The 16,622-nt window shown below is 41.6% G+C and overlaps 1 protein-coding gene across 1 annotated transcript in view; it reads left to right on the top strand.

The window, feature by feature from the left end:
* The window catches only part of UTP4 (UTP4 small subunit processome component), a gene marked incomplete at its 5' end in the record, with an annotated part of 34,366 nt that extends 20,716 nt beyond the window's left edge, over positions 1-13,650 (top strand). Inside the window, 11 exon segments of the mRNA XM_079724365.1 lie at positions 262-433; positions 545-636; positions 2,229-2,325; positions 3,105-3,169; positions 4,305-4,427; positions 4,827-4,983; positions 6,871-6,977; positions 7,997-8,092; positions 10,845-11,030; positions 12,503-12,613; positions 13,460-13,650. Coding sequence (XP_079580491.1) covers positions 262-433; positions 545-636; positions 2,229-2,325; positions 3,105-3,169; positions 4,305-4,427; positions 4,827-4,983; positions 6,871-6,977; positions 7,997-8,092; positions 10,845-11,030; positions 12,503-12,613; positions 13,460-13,576 — 1,323 coding nt within the window. The 3' untranslated portion in view covers positions 13,577-13,650.
* Between the last annotated feature and the right edge of the window lie 2,972 nt (positions 13,651-16,622).

Here is a 16,622-nt window from a genome sequence, read left to right as displayed (position 1 = left end):
GGTCTGGTTTGCATTATACGAAAGCACACCAACAGTTTGAAGTACTTACTGTGAATTTTGTCAGTAGGGGGCGCTTTGTTACCTATGCGCGAACTTGCTCCCCTGATGGAATTGTTAGCTTCTGGAGGAAAAAGACCCCTGCAACCAATTCTGGGCATAGGTTTTCCCCCTAAGCTGCCCAGACAGAAAACCTCGGGGAATGTTTTTCAAACTGGGCCCTGTTTTGCTCAAATGTACCTCCCTAATGATTTACTTTCTCAGCAAGAAGACAGTTTCGTGGTGGGCACAGCCGAGGGGACAGTGTTCCATTTTCAGCTGGTCTCTGTGACTTCCAACAGCAGTGAGAAGCAGTGGGTGCGGACAAAGCCATTTCAGCATCACACTCACGACGTGCGAGCTGTGGCCCACAGCCCCATAGCACTGATATCTGGAGGTGGGTTTCAGTCTTGGCCGGGGCTGCTTCATTACTCTGTCCAGCTGTGGTTATTTTCATGTGGGACTTTTTCTAATTCCAATATTTTTTCTCCTCTCCCTCCCGCTCCAGGCACAGACACCCACTTAGTCATTCGTCCTCTCATGGAGAAGGTGGAGGTAAAGAATTATGATGCTGCTCTCCGAAAAATCACTTTTCCCCATGTAAGTATCACCCTCTAATGCCCACCATGCCCTCATCTCCCGGTCTGCCTGTCCCATAAGACAGCACAGCTCACTCTTCTTTGGCAGATCTGTTGGCCTTCTGTAGTTACCTTCTTCTTTCTTCCTTCTCTTTCTAAGGCAAGCCTCTGGCAAAGATATTTACAGGGGCCAAGAGATTTAAAGCAGCATTCCTAGTTCAGTTTCTGGGGAAATCATTCCCTTTTCCCAGTAGGTGTGGTTTATGGGGATTTTGTTTGTTTGTTTTTAATTTTTTTTAATAAATTTATTTATTTTTGGCTGCATGGGGTCTTCATTGCTGCACACAGGCTTTCTCTAGTTGTGGCGAGCAGGGACTACTCTTTGTTGCGGTGCGCGGGCTTCTTATTGTGGCGGCTTCTCTTGTCGCAGAGCACGGGCTCCAGGTGCGCGGGCTTCAGTAGTTGTGGCACGCAGGCTCAGTAGTTGTGGCTCATGGGCTCTAGAGCACAGGCTCAGTAGTTGTGGCGCATGGGCTTAGTTGCTCCGCGGCATGCTCCTGGGATCTTCCCAGACCAGGGCTTGAACCCGTGTCCCCTGCATTGGCAGGCAGATTCTCAACCACTGTACCACCAGGGAAGCCCAAGGCTGGACTTTTTATTATTCTGGGTGGGAGCAGGAGAATCCAGGCTTCCAGTGTTCCTTTCTAGGTAAATCAGTCATCTTTCCAGGCTAGAAACTCTTCTTCCCACTACCTACTTCTACATTCCATTCAACCAGTAAACCTTACTGAGTCTACCTCCTCGTTCTCTCTTGAATCTAGCCCTTTCTCTTTGTCTACACTGCCGTTAACCTAGTTTGGGTCAGTGTCTTTTCTCCTCTGGATTTCTTTACAGTAGTTTGTTAACAGTCTCCTTTTATTTAGATTTGTGTCATTCCAGCCTGTTCTCCATTGATCCGTTTAAAAAGCAACTTTGTTCATCCCTCCATGCTTAAATGCCTTTGTTGGTCCTTGTTGTCCTCAGCGTAAAGACCTAATTCCTTAGCATGGCTTATGAAACCTGTCTTGATCCGGAGAAGACAGCCTCTTCCCTCACCTCTGTTCTCATGCACTTGCAGTATCCCCACCCCCATCTGCACTCAGTCTGGCAGTTCTGAAAGACTCCTTTTTATTCCCTCTAACGCTCTCTTCCCTTTGAGCTATTTCCCATGCCATCCCTCTGCTTGGAACGTCCTGCCCTACCCTCTTTGCCTGAGTACTCTTTACCAGTGAGCCTCATCTGGGCTCCTGTCTTTACTGCCATGAGGCCTTTCTACTTTTTTTCATTACATACTGTGCTTAGCCGTGCTAAAATTCTTTGCACACTTAACGTAATTGCCTGTTTAATTTTATGTCAACCCTTTAAACTATAAGCTTGAGAGCAGTAGCTAGGTTTTTATTTACCACTATGTTTTTAGATCCTAGGACAGTGCCTGGTGAATGGTAGTACTTAGGAATATTTATCAAGTAAATGGATTTTAACGGTAAAAAATGTTCTGAGGTGTTGCTGCTGTATCCAGTACTGAGGCAATAGATGACTCCGGCTTGTTTATGTCTTTTTGATTCTTGGATACAGCGACGTCTCGTTTCCTGTGCAAAAAAGAAGCAGCTTCTCCTCTTCCAGTTTGCTCATCACTTGGAACTTTGGCGACTGGGATCCACAGTTGCAACAGGTAAGATGGGAGAAAGTTTTTTTCCAGTAAGAAAACTGGAGATAGAAGCCAGAAATGGCAATTGAAATTCTGCTTGTGGAAAAATGGAAGTAGGTTTGTCTGTGTCCTTTTGAACTTACGGTTTCCCACCCACTACATAGAGCAGAGGCGTTCCTCAGAGTGTTAAAATTATTAGCAGGACACTGGATCATCAGTGAAAAGGTTCCAGTTCGGTCTGGTGCACTGCAGGATATAGTGGCGCTGAGGGTAGCGGAATCAAAGTTCTCCCTGGCTAGCCTGGGATCAAAACAGGCTGTTGAAAAATGACAGGTTTTAATGTGGGGTCGTGACAGGCCTGCATGAAAAAGAAGGTTGTGCAGATCTTACCAGGGTGACAGCCTCATGGCCTTAAGTATGACATACCTGTTAGGGTCCTGTTGTTTTATAGTAGGTTAGAGGCTTTTGCTTTAGGCTCCAAAATGAACAAATGAAGTTGAAGTCGAGGCCACACAAACTTCACTTCCATCCACCTGCATGCCTGGCTGTGGGAAGCGGCTTCAGAGAAATAGGGGTGTGCCCTAGGCCGTATCCAGGGCACCCAAGTAGAAGCTAAGAAAGTGCTCACTGCTTTCCTCTTCGTATACATACCCCCAGAAAACTGTAAGCTTACTACGTCAGACGTTTTTCTGATTTCCCAGTGGTAGAGATTTCTTTCTACCCAGGAATGACTCTTTAGAAGAAAAAATGTATGAATAACCTTTCTTTGGGAAGAAAAATGTCAGAGATATTTCTTGTTCCAGGAAAGAATGGGGATACCCTTCCACTCTCTAAAAATGCAGATCACTTACTTCACCTCAAGACAAAGGTAAAGAAATTTAACTGTGTGTTCAGACTCTGAAATCCAGAACATTTTTCTCATTCTGAATTTTGAGGGTTTCTTCATTGACATCATAAACTGTTTCAAATCTAAAGTTATTTGAATGAAGTACTCTGTCAAAAGAGCTGGGTTTCCTATGATTGTAAGTCAGGCATTCAGAATTTATTGGATGAATGAATACAAGAAATTCGTTTTTCTTCTTTTGGTATTATTATGAAAATAACATGCATCGTTTTTAAAAATTCAAATAATGCAAAAGAGTATGCAATGAAAAATGAACCTCTTTCTTACCCCCATCCCGCCAGAGATGATCACTGATAGTGGTTTCTTATATATTCTTTCAGAAAAAATTTTCACCCATGCGTGCATGTGTATACATCCTTTCTTTCTAGAATATCGGGACTATACTATACAAACAACTTTGTCTTCCTTTTTAAAAATCTTTATTTTAATTGCACAAATAATTTGTGAATACAGTCTTACTATGAAGAATTCAAACAATATCGATAATTTATATCCTTGCCCAGCTCTTTAATACTAGTCCCCTCTCCTGCAATAATTACTGTTAATTGATTAGCTGTATACCCTTCTAGATCTTTTTCTGTGTGTGAGAATACTTATGTGTGTATACATATGTACTTACATACACTCAGATGTTTTTTGAGTTTTTTGAATTACATAAATGTTACACTAAACTTTTCCGGTGTTATGCAAATTTTTTCACTTAATATCTCTTACAGGTCTTTAAAGCAGGTTGTCATTGACCAAAACAGAAAATCAGTCCCCAAGTCACTGAGCCTCCAAAGCTTCACTGCATTAAATGCCTCCTTGCTCAGGTTTCTAAAGTTAGGGTTCATTATGAAGCTACCCATGAAGTATGCGAAGGGCTGAGATAAACTCATAGTATTCAGAGACCTCTGTTCTGGGTTTTGGAAATCAAAGCCACACCACTTAGATGTTCTACCTTTGAAATAATCATAGTGACACATAGTGTATGAGTGTCAGGATTATGCGTCGGTATTTGTGGATACATTCAGAGTGGCAGTAGCTTGAGGATTCATGCTATAGTGAACCTTGTCTGAAGTTTTACTTGACTATTCATCCTGCTTCCTAATGTTACCAGGGTCCTGAGAACATTATCTGCAGCTCTATCTCCCCATGTGGAAGTTGGATAGCCTATTCTACAGCTTCTCGGTTTTTTCTCTATCGTCTGAATTATGAACATGACAACATAAACCTCCAAAGGGTACGTGATTACCCCAAGCCTGGTTGAATAAGAAGAAACCTTATAAGCGGTTGATTTTTGTGTGAAGTGGAAACGTCCTGGATATGAGTCCTTGTTCCGTGAAAAGCTATTTTGAGAAACCTGTTATAAAACAGTCTATTATTGCCATTTAAAATTATGTTTTTGGAGGATAGGGAAATGCCAGAAAGTGGCAGTAAAGGTTAGGCTTTTGAGGAGATGACAAAGGGGGTGGATAGGTTACAGTCGGCACGTCTGTGTTCCAGGCCCTTGGTTGATTGGCTTCCTTGGAGACAGGAAGCATTCATATGATTTAAGCCTGACTGTGATTATTTTTGATGGGCTCTGGGTCTAACTTCTCTCTCTCTCTCTCTCTGATTCTTTGTTACTGGTTCCCCCAAGGTTTCCAAAATGCCAGCGTTCCTTCGCTCTGCCCTTCAGATTTTGTTTTCTGAGGATTCAACGAAGCTCTTTGTGGCATCAAATCAAGGGTCTGTGCATGTCATTCGGCTGCTGGAGGGAAGCTTCAAGCACCTGCATACTTTTCAGCCTCAGTCAGGTGAGAAGTCGGTAGTTGGCCATGGGAGAGAGCTGTCAGTCTCGATGTTTCTTTTTTTCCATTTAAACCTCAGTTGTTGGGGGTTCCCTAATGCTCTTCTCTGCCCTGCAAAAATTACACATTCACTCACATGTTTGCGATTTAAAGTAGGAGAGACCTGGCAAGTGAAAACGCTCGATGAAATCTGAAGTGTTGCTCACACCTACTCTTTTCTCACTGGGTTTTTGATTCCTTATTTGGGGCCAGAGAAGTTTCATCCCCCTTCTTGGAGTTTTGTTAGCAGAGCAAGAAGAAAGTTAAAATCATCTGTAATTCTGACACCCAGAAATAACTACCATTATTATTTTATATATTTCCAGTAGGTGCTGGTTATGTAGGTATCTTATGGACATGTTAATCTTTTTGGTTGTTTGTTTTTATAATGATGAGCTTATACATACAGTTTCATTACCTGTCCTAATGCTTATGACCACTTTTCCATATGTTTTGAGAACATGAGTATGCATGAATGAGTGACTGTGTATAGATAACAACTGGTGAGATAACTACTAAGGACTTAGTACCCAATACTTCCCACGGGCCTTTTTCCTTCTCCCTTTTTCTGGCTTGTAGTGACTTCACTGTTATTTAGACTTCATCAGCCTGGAAAATCAACTTTTTAAAATCAACTTAAACTCTCACTGTTCATAAGCTGCCCCAGAAGCAAACAGGAAAAGAAACATACAAATTAGGAGTCAGATGAAGTAAACTGACAGTATTTATTGAGTACCTGTATATGGTTTTATTATAAAACTTAGATTCTTTACCTTGCATTTAGCACTCCTTTAAAATTGGGCTCTGCATTATGTATATAACTTTATTTCTTCCTCCTATCTCATCTCACTTCCCCCTCTAGTCAGGCTGGTTTCTTCACAGCCCTCAAACCTGTGTATTCCTGTCCTTGTCACTTAGGTCACACTGTTCTCCATCCTTTTCTACCCACCTCGCTCATCCTTTAGCATCTGGTTTATGTCTAGTTATAAAGCTTTTTCATTGTTTGGGGCTGTTACATGCAACACTTACTTTGGCATATAGCATTACTTCTGATTTTTATCCCACATGGGTCTTCATGATGCCAGATTGGTTTAAAATTCTTTAATGACAAAGATGGCTCATATGTGTCCATGCTCCCTTAGTGCTAAATATACAGCTAGTAAATTAAAGATATGTCTCGGGACTTCCCTGGTGGTGCAGTGGTTAAGAATCCGCCTGCCAATGCAGAGGACACAGGTTCGATCCCTGGTCCAGGAAGATCCCACATGCCGCGGAGCAACTAAGCCCGTGCACCACAACTACTGAGCCTGCACTCTAGAGCCTGCAAGCCACAACTACTGAAGCCCGCTCACCTACAGCCCATGCTCCGCAACACTAGAAGCCACTGCAATGAGAAGCCCGCGCACCGCAATGAAGAGTAGCCCCTGCTCGCCACAACTAGAGAAAGCCCGTGCACAGCAACCAAGACCCAACACAGCCAAAAAAAAAAAGATATGCCTCAAGCCTATTTGCTGTTTGTAACTTTGTTTAAAAAACACCTGATAGGAAAGGAGTTTGAAACAATTAAGGTATAGATTTTGGTGGCAGCTCTTACCCTGATTCTCTGTTCTCATGGTAGTTCTGAGCAAGTGCTGCTTTCTGGTTTATCTCTCTGGCTCCTCTTTCCATGAAGGATGGCTAATTAAAATAGCAGACAGAGTAGCATCTAGAACTTATCTGCAAAACTATCTAGAAATTGTCCTCTGAGTAATTTAAAACCAAGGCTCTTACTGGCTTTCGCCATCATTTTTAGGGCAGGGCTGGCTGACTGTGGACACTGAATTCAGAGGCTTAACTACGGTTTTGTTCTCACAGGGACAGTGGAGTCCATGTGTCTTTTGGCAGTCAGTCCAGATGGAAATTGGCTAGCTGCATCAGGTACCAGTGCTGGAGCCCATGTGTACAACGTGAAACAACTAAAGGTGAGCATGAGGTTTAGTAGCAGAAAACAGGAGGAAGTTAGCTCTGCATTATAAGACTTAAGGCTAAAGCACATTGATATGACCCAGAAAATTGCTGGACTTCTTTTTAACCAAAAATTTTTCCTGTTTTACTTGTTTGGAACCCAAAAGCTATAATCTAACATTAAAATCAGTCAGTGGGAACAGTGAAATCACTAATGCACAGAAATTTGAAATTAAGGATTTATGAGTAATGAATCCAGATTATGTCTGTATTTTGAGGAGGAAAATTCTGATTTACCCAGATGAATAGATGCAGATAGTAACAATTTCCTTTAATAGTTTGCCTTATAATCTCAAGGTATTTTAAAATTAAACAAAACTAGTAATAGCAGGAAAACATTTTTCACTAATTAGTGATGATATTGCCATTCACAGATTGAATCACTAATGTTCCCTTACAAGTTGTCATCGTCATATAAAAGTCAGATAAGACCTACGAAAAACTTACAATAAGCATTAAAAGTTTAGAGAATGATATCAAACTGCAGCATTTAATGGGTTTGCCTGTTACTGCATGACTTAATCTTTACTGCACTGTGGCAAAAGCATGTACTGCTCTTTGAGCCTTGCCTGGCATTTAAAGGTGTTGCTGTGTACTAGTGCACATGCCTTGTGATTGAACATAAATTTCCATGCCTAGGCGTTTATTTCTTTTAAATCCAGTGTAGAGCTGTAGATTCCCTGTTCAGTGACATGTTTATGAGCAATTCATACAAATGTAGAGACAGTGGGGAGAGCTTTTTTCTGAGGTTCTCTGTGAATGCTGTTAGTTTTGTTGGCAGTTAAACTTGCATTTTTTTAAAAATGCAATTAAAGTTTATTGTTTGGGGAAATGCCTGACGTTTACGGAACTTCCATAGAATAGAACTTTTTGAATTCCAAAGAGCATTATTTTAAAACTACTGACCTAGACCATCCAGTCTTTCCTGAGGGAAGGAATCCTATTTTAGTTTTCTGTTTCTGTTATTTTTTCCCAGCTTCACTGCACAGTGCCTGCTTACAATTTCCCTGTGACTGCTCTGGCCATCGCCCCCAATACCAACAACCTTGTCATTGCTCATTCTGACCAGCAGGTAAGAGATCCCAGTGCTTTCTGATTGCCTCCAAATGGATAGTAACTTGGAAGCTGAGATAATGACAATTTTGGAGGAGCTTTTCTTTGACAGTACTGGACAATATAAAGGTAGTTTTCTCTTATGTGTAGTAAAGCTTCCATGTATGGCCTGGGCACATCATAGGCCAGTAACATCCATTGGCTTGATGGGTCACAATGGAATGGTGAAAAACTGAGATTCTAGAATAAAGAGGTATGAGAAGGAGGAAGAATTTTCAAGGGCTCGTTTTACTGATTATTTTTAGGCTAGGATGAAATGGACTCAGGTGTTAGAGTGGATATGGGAGAACAATGAAATATCAGAAAGAGAATGTAAACAAACTATCCCCTTTAAAATCGCATCAAAAAAATAAAGTACTTAGGAATATGACTCACCAAGACTTATATGCTGAGAACTATAAGACATTAATAAAGGAAATTGCAGATGATTCAAAGAAATGGAAAGCTATCCCCTGCTCTTGGATTGAAAGAATTAATATTGTTAAAATGGCCATACTACCCAAAGCAATCTGTAGATTTAATGCGATCCCTATCAAATTACCTGTGACATTTTTCACAGAACTAGAACAAATAATCCTAAAATTTATATGGAATCATAGAAGACCCAGAATCGGGGCTTCCCTGGCGGTGCAGTGGTTGAGAATCCACCTGCCAGTGCAGGGGACACGGGTTTGATCCCTGGTCCGGGAAGATCCCACATGCCGCAGAGCAGCTAAGCCCGTGCACCATAACTACTGAGCCCGCGTGCCACAACTACTGAAGCCCGCTCGTCTAGAGCCCATGCTCCGCAATGAGAAGCCCCCGCGATGAGAAGCCAGCGCACTGCAACAAAGAGTAGCCCCCGCTCACCACAACTAGAGAAAGCCCGTGCGCAACAGCGAAGACCCAACACAGCCAACAATAAATAAATAAAATAAACTTGTTTTAAATAAATAAATAAAAATTAAAAAAAATAAAAGACCCAGAATTGCCAAAGCAAGCCTGAGGAAAAAGAACAAAGCAGGAGGCATAACCCTCCCAGACTTCAGACAATGCTACAAAGCTACAGTAATCAAAACAGCATGACAGGGCTTCCCTGGTGGCGCAGTGGTTGAGAGTCCGCCTGCCGATGCAGAGGACACGGGTTCGACCCTGGTCCAGGAAGATCCCACATGCCGTGGAGCGGCTGGGCCCATGAGCCATGGCCACTGAGCCTGCGCGTCCAGAGCCTGTGCTCCACAACGGGAGAGGCCACAACAGTGAGAGGCCTGTGTAATGCAAAACAAAAAAACAACAAAAAAAAAACAGCATGGTATTGGCACGAAAACAGACATATGGATCAATGGAACAGACTAGAGAGCCCAGAAGTAAACCTACACACCTATGATCAGTTAATCTTCAACAAAGGAGGCAAGACTATACAATGGGCAAAATTAGTTCTTTGTCTGCCACTTTTCCATACCAAGTTGTAAGGAGAATATAATTGTAAGAAGATCTTTAAAATATCTGATCTACAGAACATATTATATATGAACTTGTCAATACTTATATATCCTCATCTGTAAAATGGGCTTGATAATACCTTCCTCACCGAGCTATTGGAAAGATTAAATGTGATTCAAGAAGCACATTTAAATAGACCACTAGGCAGATGATGCTTGCTACTTTTTTTTTTTTTTTGCGGTATGTGGGCCTCTCACTGTTGTGGCCTCTCCCGTTGCAGAGCACAGGCTCCGGACGCGCAGGCTCAGCGGCCATGGCTCACGGGCCCAGCCGCTCTGTGGCATGTGGGATCTTCCCAGACCGGGGCACGAACCCACGTCCCCTGCATCGGCAGGCGGACTCTCAACCACTGCGCCACTAGGGAAGCCCCAATGCTTGCTACTTTGATTAGCAGTTTTTACACTCACACATGCACACACATACACGTTATATCCAGAAAATGAAATCTCTCATTTAAGTTCTTCTGTCATTAAAACTAGTGGGAAATTTTTTGGTACCTGTTTAATTAACAGAGATTGAGTTAATAATACACAGTACGGCTAGGGAAACAGCACTTCATATATTGCATAAATTAGTATACTGCTTTAGAGGACATTCTGGAGATATCTAAAAAAAACTTAAATCCGCATAAATCTTTGATTCAGAAGCTCCAATTCTAGAAGTTCTTCCCATAGGTATATGCTTTTAGTTGTGCAAAAAGACACTGATTCAGAGATAATCATTATAGCTTTATGTGTAGTAACCAAAGATTGCAAATACCTACATGCTCATTAAGCAGACTAGGTAAATAAATCCTGGTACATCCAAGAAGTGAGTAGATTATTACATGTTCTTCAAAAGGGGCATGAGTGATGTGTGTATACATTGATATGGGTCAGTCTCCATGGTATAATGCTAATGAAAAATGCAACATACAGAATAGTGTGTACTGTATGCATAAAATATCTCTGAAAAGATAAAAACAAGAAACAGGCTGCTTTTGTCTTGGGGAAAAGAGATATTACGATTGCAGGTGGTTTTCCACTATAAACCTTTCTGTGCTGTTTGAATTGTTTATTGTTCTGTAATTTACCTTAAAATTTTTTTATTTAAAAAAAAAGTAGTGAAAATGCATATTGCTGAATATGATACAGCCAAGGTTTCTATAGATATTTTCTGGTTCAGGCTGACCCTTCTTTGGTCTTTCTGGGTACCTGCCTGCACTTGCTCTGTGTCATATCCTTCCTCAGGTATTTGAGTACAGCATTCCAGACAAACAGTATACACAATGGAGCCGGACCATCCAGAAGCAGGGGTTTCATCATCTTTGGCTCCAAAGGGATACTCCCATCACACATATCAGTTTTCATCCCAAGAGACCAATGCACATCCTTCTCCATGATGCGTACATGTTCTGCATCATCGACAAGTCGTTGGTGAGTTCTTCACCACTACCACCTATGCTCTCGCTGGTTCTACTTAGGAATCTTTCCATTCTAAAAGCAAAGGAGGACAATAAATTAGAGGAAGGAGAATCAGAATAAAGGTTGCTAGTACATTCTTTGGAGGAGAGGAGCTTTTGTTTTGCAGATTTCCTCATTTTCCTACCCAGTCTCATGAGGCTCCCAGGGAAGGGGCAGCCCCTTGCGTACTGGTTTTTGCTGATTTGACTATTTCTCTGCTTTGCCTCTCAGCACATAAACTTAAATAGGAAAGAGATTAGGTCCGTATTCGGAAAGTGACCATAATCAGGGAATACCATTGGTTTGGCTGAATCACTTCCGCCTTTGCACCCTGGGATGACTGACATGATTTCATTAAAGGAGATACAGGCTGGAGTTTTGACCACTTGTGCCCCTTGGCTGAATATACTGAAACACTATCTGCAGGCTTGAGGGGTTGGTCTTAGTGTTTTGAAAAATGACCAGTTAGAAAAATTCCATTCTTCATGGCTGTGATTTAGGTGGGATGTGAGCATTCTTTTCTAGAGTCCAGCCTCTGCCAGCAGCAGTTTTGATTCACCCCAAATTTCGTGTTTTTTTCTGGGCAGGCACTTTCTTTCCTAGGAGCAGTGTGAGCTATGGCCATGCCTATAATGCACTTTGGGCTTAGATTACAGCCAATACGGTGTTTTGGTGTATCTGTGAAGGTGGGCGTAGGAGGAACACAGGGAAAGCAGCAGATGGCTCTAAAGGAGGTGTGCATGGTGATGTGTCACTGGAACTCATCTCGTGGGCCCTGCGTCCTCTGGGTGTGGGAAGCAGAGCTGGCTGGCAAGTGCCTTCTGTGAGCTGAGTGATACAGGAAGGGCCCCTCCCATTCGTTTGCCTCTTTATAACTCAGCCTAGATCAGCCCATATTTTTCCCCAAGCGTTGGTGATAAGTCCATCACTTCCTCATGCAGGGCAGAGCTATTTCCCAAGGAAGTCAGAGATAAAATATCACTTGCTTGGCTAGAGGCCGTCTCTCGAGGTGTCAGTGACATCAGTGGGGGTGGTTTGTGTTGCATTTTTGCCTGCGGAGAATTTCAGCCACTTGGCCGGTCTATGACCTGGTTGGGGGAGAGTCTAGAAAGCAGAGCCTTCATGGGCTGAGCTCCTACACATGCCAGTTTGTTTGTGTCTCACAAAGTGTTACTGACGAGACTGGCCAGAAGCCCCGGCTGGGCCCTTCAATCTTGCTGGCGTAGAGTACCCAAGCTCTCTTTGCCACATACCCTCACCATGTACAGTAGAGCTGCAGGAGTGGCTCCAGCTTTCTTCCTGAAGTAAGAAGGGTCAGGGAGGTAGTAAGTGTATAACATGACAGTTAGAAGATTGTGTTCCCCGAAAAAATCACTATTGTCCTTTGGTCTGTAGAGACCCAATAAAAAAATAATGATTTAAACAACACATTTTTGTCTTTTTAGCCTCTTCCAAATGACAAAACCTTACTCTACAATCCACTGCCTCCCACAAATGAATCAGATATCATCAGGAGGCGCACAGCTCATGCCTTTAAAATTTCTAAGAAATATAAGGTAATACATTTTGCGTTACATTCTGGGTGGTTGGTTCCTTGTGATATTATCAAAATGTAATAAGTCCCACAATAGACAAGAGTGTCTTCATTTTACACGCAGAGAACCTGGTTTTGGGAAACCAGTGACCTTTCTGAGACTGTCTCTCCCTTAGGTTTGTAGTTCATTGTTCTCGCCTCAGTAGATTAGAGGCAGGCACATCATCCTTCACCAAAATGAAATACATGGGTAGTGAGAAATGATGGTGGAGCTCAGTTGGGGTCTTTGTGTTAAAGCTGGCTTTTAAATTTGACTTCCAGTGGAGAATGTTCCACAAGATAAATTTCGAGCAAATGGAAGTCATTGAATTTATTAGATGTTCCTTTCTGGGCTCAGCTTTTCACTGTACTAGAACAGATATCCATTGAGCTTATGGTACTACAGCTATTTGTGCCAACTTACAAGTTCCATATTCATGCTTCTCAGATCAGAGTTCCTTGGGCACCCTGGAACATTTTCTTGGGGGTCTGCAGAATTTTTTTAAGTGGGGGGGTGTTGTAAATAATTCAAGTATGATTAACTTCTTGATGCATTTGTAACTTGCCATTTGTCAAGAATTTAGGCTCCAACGCCCTCTGTTAACATTGATTCCTAAGAAATTTGAGAATCGCAGATTTTCCATACAGAGAAACATGAAAAATCTTGCTGAAATCTTAAATGATGGAATTCAGTTATAAAAGCTGGAAGGATTGTCAGAGATTTACACCCCTCCAGCTTGAACGAGGCTAACATTTAAGCCCTAGTTAGTCGATTCAGGACTAGCCCCAGAATCTAACTCCTGGTGGACTCATTACCATCTCTCTACAGCCTCTACTCTTCATGGATCTTTTGGATGAAAGAACACTAGTGGCGGTAGAACGGCCTCTGGACGACATCATCTCTCAGCTGCCACCACCCATCAAAAAGAAGAAATTTGGGACCTAAAACAGGGCATTGTCTGTGTCCTTTCTTGAACTGTCTAACCTGTTTTCACAAATCATTATAATAAAACAAGTTATTCTTTAGGACTAGTCATTATGAATGTTATTTTCTAAAATGCTGGACAGGAATTTCCCTTCATTGACTGAAACCGAACAGAAACTCCAAAGTATTGTAGTTGAGATAGTGTTCCAGTTAGCTACAAAGTCATCCAACTTGTTTAGGTCCTGTTTGTTCTTTAGACCACACTCTCAGGGGAAAAAGGCAATAGTTACCTCCTATCCCCTAACACATGCTTGAGGCTTCAGAGAGCTGATGACCTTCATTGTCTGCCAGCCTCCAGCCTGCAGCCCGTGCAAAGGCATGGGGACTTGCCTCAAGTTGCCTTTGAGGACAGGGAAACTATGCTTGCTTATTCAAGATAGCCTAACTACTGACAGCGATAATCAGCCTTATGTTTCAAGAAAGAATATTAACTGTAGTGCTCCATCTGAAAAGTAGATGCCCTTGGCCTTTGGTAGAGCTATTAATTTTATTTGAAAGGAAAAATCAGGTTTTGGAGTATCAGCCCCAGTAATCATCTTTTTATGTTCTATGCCAGTTCTAAAGGTTAAGGAAATATTGGGCATTTTCTTATGGAGTGGGAGTGGAGGTGGGGACCAGACAGCCTACTATATATTTCACCATTTCTGTTCTCTTCTGCTTGCTTTGACATTGTTATTCCTGTGGGTGTTATCAACTGACTAGTTTTAATGTGATCTTTTAAATTAGAAAGTGAAGAACTAAGTTAACCTGAACTAAGCAGATAGATTTCTTTCCCATCTCAGTGGATGTATTCTGTTGCATGCCTGTGGAAACCCAGTATGTGCGGTTTTTTGTTTGTTTTGGGGGCTGTAGGGCTGTAGTATAGACAGAAATATGAGGGCTCTGATGACATCATGGGTAAATTGCTGATGAAAAACATTTTTGCTGAGATGAACCCCACCCTCCAGTTTGGAAAGGGAAAAAAAATGTGAGAATTTAAAGTAGGTGTGTAGGAGGAGAATTAACAGAGGTGATAAGAGAAACAGAGCCCAATAATTTATAATATAAAGGACAGCCTATTTCAGGTTTGCTAAGAGAGAACAGAGACAGCAAGGTTTATAATGGTTGCCACTTCTCTACCCCACCTGTTTATGTTTTTTTACAGTGATAGGAGTAATTTAAACAAATAGCTGCAACGTTTTAGGTCATTTGTGTAAAATACCTTTCCTCTTGCTTGAATAAATTTTCTTAGTGAGACATATTCTCCCAGTCTGCATTAGACTGCACTATTACAAATAGTAATAGTCTATTACAAATAGACTGGACGGGAAGATCCTGCCCTTCCTAAGAAATGTTTTAGGTCTTCTTTTGTGTGATTGAAACCAAAGTTCAAGTCACCGATCTACAGTGAATATGACCAGAGGGAGGCTAGGATGCCTTAAATATTAACTCACTTGCTTTTCCCTGACTGTAGAGCTATAAATTCAGAGACTCTTTATTAACTGGACTCTAGTTTAAGACTTGATTTACTTAACTTTAAACATATTCTGAAACCTTGTGGATTGTGTTGGGTGTCATTCTGACGGAGAGGGCTCACAGATCATCTGAGTGAAGAAGTAAAACTGTCTGAAAGTAGAAAGCATTCCTTTGCAACATTTCCAGCCAGTGATTTGGACTTCCATAAATGGTATGGGAAGTAAAAGCTTTGGGCCTTAAAATTCTTCCTAAGTAGAGAACTTTGAATACAAATGAAATAGAAACTGATTGGGGCAAGTTAGGGAAACTGGGGGAAGGGAAGGCAAAGCAGTATAAGTAAGAGGACACTTCGGTGCATGTGTTTTAGGGTGATTTTACTTTAGGGATTTGTGTAACCTAGGCGCATTATGTTTCTTTTTCAGGCATTTTGCAGACTGCTGCTCATACTCGAGTTTTACAGAAAAATTTTGATCTGAGACCAACTTGAGAAAGGTCATTTTTGCTAACCTGGCTCAAATGCTTTAAAAATTCACTTTTCTCATATAGTAGCTAGTAATCGGATCTTTGAATGGATAATGCAACCTTTACCAGGGAGATTACAGCAGATTAGACTGAGAGAAACTAAAATCTTGGAATATTGGAAGAAAGTTAGAGATCGTCTAGTTTGGAGGGTTTTAAAGCTTTTTTTTTTTTAAGCATTGAAACTTTCTTCAAATGGAACTCTGTTCTGAACGGAAACATATGATACAGATAAAAGAGGAGCTGTTCAGGTTGTTGGGGGTGGGAGTGGCGGGGGGCACAAAGGTTTCTGAAAGAAAACTGTGTGGCCCTTGGCCTCATTTTTATACTCATGGAAATGGAGACCGAGAGGAGAAGAAAGGGATATTTCCCATTGTCACACAATGGTTCATTAGAAGCCCAGGTGGCATTCTTACAATTACTCCCCCACGGTCTCTTGGCTGTAGGGACCCAGTAAATATGATTAGCAGGCATGGTATGCAAAAGATTTTCCATTCCACAGGCTGCAGAGAAGATGTTTAAGTATTTCTGGCTCTGGATGAGCACTCGATTTAGCTCTAAGGGTGAGTTCTGTGGGCAGTCTTATGTGTAAACCATATAGGGTGTTGTAATGAACAACCTAATGTGTTATCTGCTAGTGCTCACGTGGGGGTATTTCTCTAAGGTTAATTCCTGGGAGTGGAATTGCTAACTCATACTGTGTTCATTTTCTTTCACTTTTAGTTGTCCTTTGGAGTTGGCTGTATGTCCATCAGCAGGGTTTGAAAGCACTCATTTCCTTTTACTTTGCCATTGTAGTGATAGTCTTTAGTTTTAGCCCATCTAATGGGTGAAAAATTGTATTTTACTTTGCATTTCCCTGTTTACTAATGAGATTGCTCACTTTTTTATGTGTTTTGGCTATTTGGCTAATTGTGTAAATTACATATGCATGACCTCTTCTTTTTCTCCTAATGTGTTATCTTTTTCTTTCATATCTCAAGGCATTTTATGATGTAGATCAGTACTGTCCAATAAATTCTCTATGGTGGTG

Source organism: Hyperoodon ampullatus (assembly GCF_949752795.1).
Source record: "Hyperoodon ampullatus genome assembly, chromosome: 18".
In the NCBI taxonomy this organism is placed as follows: Eukaryota; Metazoa; Chordata; class Mammalia; order Artiodactyla; family Ziphiidae; genus Hyperoodon; species Hyperoodon ampullatus.
The sequence above is the reverse complement of the archived record's forward strand: the minus strand, read 5'-3'. Positions and strand labels throughout refer to the sequence as shown.